Genomic DNA, 6534 nt, shown 5'->3' with positions numbered 1-6534 from the left:
TTCACGGGAACTACACAAAAACGATTGTGACAACTTGAAAAACAGAGATATGGCCTTCTTCGCTGCGGTGGGCGAACTGTAATCTTAAAGTTCTAACAGAATTAAATACACATAATATGACTCTTACCAGCTTCTAAAACAGAGGTTGATCCTTCTTTTACGTTCACCTTAATACCAAAAGGAGGTTTGTTAAGTAATTGTCCTAGTTCTTTTTTCAACCGTGGTGTATTTAACAAACTAAAGTAAAAAAAAAAACCAATAGAATTAATATATGATAAGATGTTTAATATTAGAATTTTTTAAAAATCATTCAAAGTTGTTTTAGAGTATTTTAGCAATATGAAACGTTCTAAATATAATATAAAGACATTATATCCATGATGTATTAATTATACTTCAATTTGAAACGATTTATTACATTCATCACAACATTATTGTCCTAGCACAAAATAACCAGAAGAGACACCTTTTATCTTTAACTTATGGGGGAGGGAGGGGTAGATTTACAACAACTGTTGACAAACCCAGACAAGAAGAATTTCACGTTTTTGTTATATACAAAAATAGGTACACCGGTTTGCCAACAAATTAAAAAGATTTTTGAGTTCTCAAAGAGTTTCTCGTATGGTTATCCTGTGGTCCTAGCCCGATTCCAGCACTTTTTTTCTCATCTTTATATTCTGTTAAAATATTAAAGCTTATAAAATAAATATGATTCTTGAAACTACATACTTATTTGAATTGAACAATAATTTTTAAGCGTAGTTAATTTTAAACATTAAAAACAATATTTTCTAGTGTCTATACTACGCAGGAAAGACTGATGGAAAATTCCAAAGAGACTAAGAGATTGATTATCAATCTTGTTTTCAAACACATTCCCAATTATTGAAACTATTTCTTGGTTTTAATTTTAATCGAGCTTATAGGTTAATGAATAAAATAGTATTCTATTATTCCTATCCTTTTAAAATATATTTTTATCTTGAATATTTAATTTTGTGTACATAATATTTTATATCATGTATTTTTGTAACAAAAAATTAAGTCATTCAATACATGATGATTTTAATGTCCACAATCTTAACTAATCGATCGGAAATATCAATGTCATTGTTTAGATACATCAATAACCACAGACTTTAAGTACAGGCTACAGCCATAAATATAGACAGTAGGCAGAGCCCAAAAGTAAGAATATTGTTTTACTTATAACTAATATTTCTATAGAATAATTTATAATAATTTGAGTATGTATATAATATGTATAAAAATATAGGTATTACCATGACTAAATAGTTAGTATAATAAGTTAGTCGATTTAGTCATAGGTATTACATCATAGTTTACATCATTTCATATTCGTTAATTTTATTACGTACATTTTATATTTTACATACATAAATACATAATAACTAGTGATGATGATTGATTATAATAATATTATAATATCTACGATATTCTTACTTCATGCTTGGAAGTTGGAATGGTGAGCTGTTACAACTTACAAAATTCGAATCACAACAATAAAATATCGATAATAACACTAATAATAAATAATTTTTGTCGTATAATTTTAGAGCCACTGACTATCGAATAATTTAAAAATATCTTCTCTTTAAAAGTTATTGTTCTTTCTCACCAGTGACGAGTCGTGTCGACCATAGAAAAAGATGTTGAAAATATTTAAAGATGTGCTACAATCGTAACGACGGAGTGCCTCATCTCACGGCTTGGATTATTGTGATTTGTGGTATTATGGTGGCCCTTTTAATATTTAAAAAAAGGTATGGGTAATAATTTATAATCAGATACGATAATAATATGATATTTTGGCGGGCGCACAAAAGATTGTGGTTTACGATCTTACGACTGATAAGGGATCGGTTGAAACTGGTTGAAACCGTAATATTAAGTTGCATTTACCACATTTATTAGGGGCAATTTAGTAGCTCATAACTATTATTATTATTATTTTGAATTAAAATTACCTAGATTATACTTTTAAAGAAAACCATATTATGTTATTAATACCTGTCATATGTTTACATGAACACTTAAGCTATGTCTATGTGTGAGTAATAAATGAGCATTAGTTGCATTGGTGTTTCCGAAAATTGCAATTATTGAATGATTAATAAATCATAATTATAAATTTGACGGACACAATAAAATGACCATGTTCCATCTTAAATCGTGGGTCGTGAGCTGCATCGTTCACGAAATGTTGGACTTCAGTAAAATTGAATGCCCGCAAGCGTAATTTGAAAACGTGTCATGGTCGGCTCATTTAACCAGCCCCCTCCACTATCGCAATATATGCATCAATATTATTATCATTTAAAACCTTATCAACTGTTAACAAACCGTGTTCAGTAGATTGATAATAATTTGGAAACGATTTTTGACTGATATATTATTATTATATTATATATTGTTTTCTTTTTTAGATTTTACAGATTTTTTGATTTATTTTTAAGTATTATTTAAGTGTTCTGTGTTAAAGAAGTAGTATATAAAATAATAATAGTTTTTTCAAATCTATAATGTTGTTCCAGAAAATGAAGGTTAGACTCTACACAGTGATAGTGAGAGCTGTTTCTTTGATTTCTTTGATTATTGTTAGGCATTGTTCTAGTTAAACTATTGTAATATTCTCGTCGTAGGGCTGGTCAGATTATTATTCTGATAGCCGTTAACTACGAGTATATTATGATTTTTGCAGGAAGCGAGACCGCTCGTGTTGATGATGAAGATGTTGACAGGATAGTTTATAATTAAATGTAGACAGATGAAAGATACTTTGTAGTTTATTTAACGTTCTTCAGTAATTTAGTCTAAGTCCAAATGACAAGTTACTACACAGTGTGACGTGAAGGTACTTGTTGTGCTCTGGAGTAGACACGTCTGAATACAGGCTGTTTCAGGCTCCCTTTTATATTCGGGTCCCTGCTCCCCCTGCCTATCGATACGCTATCTCTTCTCTAACGGATGTGGTCCGTGTGACCATCGACTCATCCCACGTACTTGCGATATTCCTAATCTGTAGCCTGCGGTGTGCATGTATAGAAAAACATAATGCTGTTTTCCACGAAGTATAGCGAATCGCCTATGGTTCGTTATCTTTTACATCCTGTTTCTAGTTTAATATGTGTACATAATTATCTATTTCGCGATAATGACAAGCTCTCATATCTTGTCAACTATTATATGAATTTCTTTATATTAGACTCTAATATAATGCAATATCATACTATAATAATATAATATAATATATTATACTCGAATTTGCCAATTTGTTATTGAGGTCATTTGCCTATTCATTTATTCGATAGAACTATCACTGAATATACTTTCAATCTATTTACTATTATTGGTTTATTAATTGTGTGCGTGAGTAAACGGATACTATCCGTTACACCTCCCCCCTAAAAAGTTCATTTTTATCGCCTAACCGAGAAAAATTAACTCAATTTAATTCTCCGTCACTTCGAGCACCTTCCTAAAAGTTTACATTTATCAATTATTACATTTTTATGTTTACATATGTTTGGTTACAATTATATAATTTAGATACATTACTATTTTCAAGAATATGTAGTACACTTCACAACATATTTCTTGTTACATATGTCAATTATTATTACCAAAGATACAAAGTACAATATTCACAATATATTACAATCAGTTTTTATTTATGTTAGTATTTTAACAATATTTCTCTTTAGTTTTACAATAATAATCTTATCTTTAATAGGTTAAGTTACATACATAGACTGAAAGTATACAATTAATACTATTAAAAAAGTGTACAAGAGTATAAGTAAAAAGTATAAATATAATAAAAGTATAGTTATTAGTTATAATCATAAAACTTATTAGTCAAAAATATCTCTTAACTACATTAAAATAAATAAAAAATAAATTCAATCAGTAAAAATAAAAATAATCAATATTAATAATTAATAAATTCATTTAGCACTATGTATGGCTCCTACAGATTTATTTAAAAAGTATACATGAGTTGTAAGATCCAATGGACTACATTACATAAAATATAAGTAAAAAGTATAAAATATAAAATTAATAATTATAATCATATTAGTTATTAGTCAAAAATAAAAAGTGTAATAATCAAAATAGTCAAAATAAATTCAATAAAAATGTTATAGTTCCAAAATAAATAATTCAATCAGTCAAAAACACTTAAGTATAAACAAAAAGTAAAAGTAAAATATTCATTTAGCATTGTGTGTAGATCCTACAGATTTATTTGCTTCTACACAAAAATTTAAAGAATGTGGCATTTTTTTTGTTTTTGTAGGCAATTGTGAAGGATTAAATGGTTTTCGAGGTAATTGGCTGGAAGAAAGTTTATTACTACTATACCCATGCTCGGGCACGTTTTTCCATTTAGGACATCTGCCCGCAGTTAATGTTTTTCTTCCTCCAATTTGAGTTACTCTTCTTGATCGAGCGGTTGGCTGTGTGCCAATTTCTTTGTTGCTAACTAATTTAGGTTTTTTGGAAGTATGACTTAACCCCGAGTACTTATAGCCCAATCTAATACAAAACATGAAAACTCACAAAACAATCTTAATAACTAATAAGCAATGTATTTTTGATGTTTGGAATTTTTAATTTACTATTATTATAGTACCTATGTAGTGTTATTCACATTGTTTTTGTCACTGACATAATATTGTAAATTTGTAAATATATTTTTTAATATGCATTGTATAAACTTTATTATTATTATTATATTGTAATTTAATATGTTGTTTATGTAGCCATGTAGGTACCTACTATTTGTTTATTACTATCTATTTATTATTCACAGTATTAAAACTTGTTTATTAATTTTACTAATACGTGTCTGTATTATTTTATTAATCTATTCTGTTCAACAAACATAATATAGGTAAACATAAAAAACAATAAATGTTCAAACATATATTTAATTTTTATTAAAAACATTCATATAACAATAAATTTCAAAAAACATAAATGTACATTCAAATTACATGAACATATATATATATATAAATAAATAAATGACAATAAAAGGAAATATAGGGAAGCAAAACAAAACAATTCAAATTTCAACTTTTTTTAAACACAGGCAAGAGCTCAAAATTATAATAATACATGAAACAATGATTGCTACATTATACAATAATTTATATTACATATAAAGGAAAATAAAAGAATAACAACATAATTTAAAAAAAAATAAAAATGTGAAGTGTACATACATTTCCATTACTGCTAGAATCTAAAAAAGAAAACAAAATATATAATATATTAGTACATATTATTATATATTGTGTGTACAATCAAAATAAACAAAATAAATAAAAATATTTTAAAAACTTGCCCATGCTAAAAAGCGTCAAAACAAAATAAAACAATTATTAAGAAAATAAGTAGGTGATAAATTTTAATGTAATATAATATAATATTATATAAAAATGAAAAAACTGAAAAAAATCGTTTCCAAATTATTATCAATCTACTGAACACGGTTTGTTAACAGTTGATAAGGTTTTAAATGATAATAATATTGATGCATATATTGCGATAGTGGAGGGGGCTGGTTAAATGAGCCGACCATGACACGTTTTCAAATTACGCACACCGTACTGCAACCATACTATCTTAAACCGTGATAATAAGCGATAGCCATAGTAAACAGATAAGAGATAAAATATAGATAATAGCAATAATTACTAAAAAGTAAATAGTGAATATTGTAAATATCCATTGTTTGTTAATAAAGAAAAAACAAATTTCACTTTTTTTTTGACTAAAACAAGGAATATAATTTTAATTTAATTATATTTAATTATACTTTATTTTTAACCTTCTCATTACTCAATTACATGTAGTTACCCATGTTTATTTTCGTTTGGATAATTACAATTAAAAATCAATGGCGCTCACAAATAAATTATTATTGAGTCAAGTAGCTGGTTATACCATAGCAGCAATTCTTTCACTATGCATCATTATACCGATGAGTCTTCATCAAGATGAATTTAAGTAATTCATTCAAAGCCTATGAAGGTACTTATTATTTAATTCATTAACATTACAAATGTTTAACATTACAGAGGACATTGTCTTTTATTCTCTTCTGGTCAATGGCTTGAGAAGAATGGTCAATTTTTAGTAAATTGGGCATCTCAAGCTTATTGTAACTATTCAATTTTTGTTGGAGTTTTGCTGTTAGTGATATCATCAATACAGACCTATAGGATGTCAATTTTTGCTTATAAAGGAACTGACAGGTTTGTAATCCAAAAATTTTTCTAGATATTGTTTTATATTATAAGTTTGTTTGTTATTATAATATTTTAGTATAAAGTTCTTATGATTTAAAAATTAAATTAATACCATAAAATTCAATATTTTATTAACAAAAAGTTAGTCAAGTATTAGGTATATTTCTACTTTACGGTACACCTTTTTTTTTGCAATTTTTCTTTATGAAACTGATGTAATTAAGTACACTGAAAATGATGGTGAAGTCAG

At 26.9% G+C, this 6534-nt stretch overlaps 2 protein-coding genes across 2 annotated transcripts; one reads left to right on the top strand and one right to left on the bottom strand.

The window, feature by feature from the left end:
• Positions 1 to 127: 127 nt before the first annotated feature.
• LOC100163948 (ubiquitin-conjugating enzyme E2-like) lies at positions 128 to 1826 on the bottom strand (the record flags this gene model as incomplete). Its single annotated transcript, NM_001162128.2, is given in 2 exon segments — positions 128 to 237; positions 1468 to 1826. Coding segments are annotated over 2 exon segments (115 nt in total), but the record flags the coding sequence as incomplete, so codon positions are not given.
• A 3924-nt stretch (positions 1827 to 5750) lies between these two features.
• LOC115034883 (transmembrane protein 179-like) lies at positions 5751 to 6330 on the top strand. The gene is made up of 2 exons (XM_029492393.1): positions 5751 to 6042; positions 6114 to 6330. The coding sequence occupies exons 1-2, from the start codon at positions 5933 to 5935 to the stop codon at positions 6313 to 6315; spliced, it is 312 nt and encodes a 103-aa protein (XP_029348253.1). The 5' UTR covers positions 5751 to 5932; the 3' UTR covers positions 6316 to 6330.
• Positions 6331 to 6534: the final 204 nt, after the last annotated feature.

This window comes from Acyrthosiphon pisum, unplaced genomic scaffold (genome assembly GCF_005508785.2).
Source record: "Acyrthosiphon pisum isolate AL4f unplaced genomic scaffold, pea_aphid_22Mar2018_4r6ur Scaffold_21421;HRSCAF=23944, whole genome shotgun sequence".
Lineage (NCBI taxonomy): Eukaryota > Metazoa > Arthropoda > Insecta > Hemiptera > Aphididae > Acyrthosiphon > Acyrthosiphon pisum.
The sequence above is the reverse complement of the archived record's forward strand: the minus strand, read 5'-3'. Positions and strand labels throughout refer to the sequence as shown.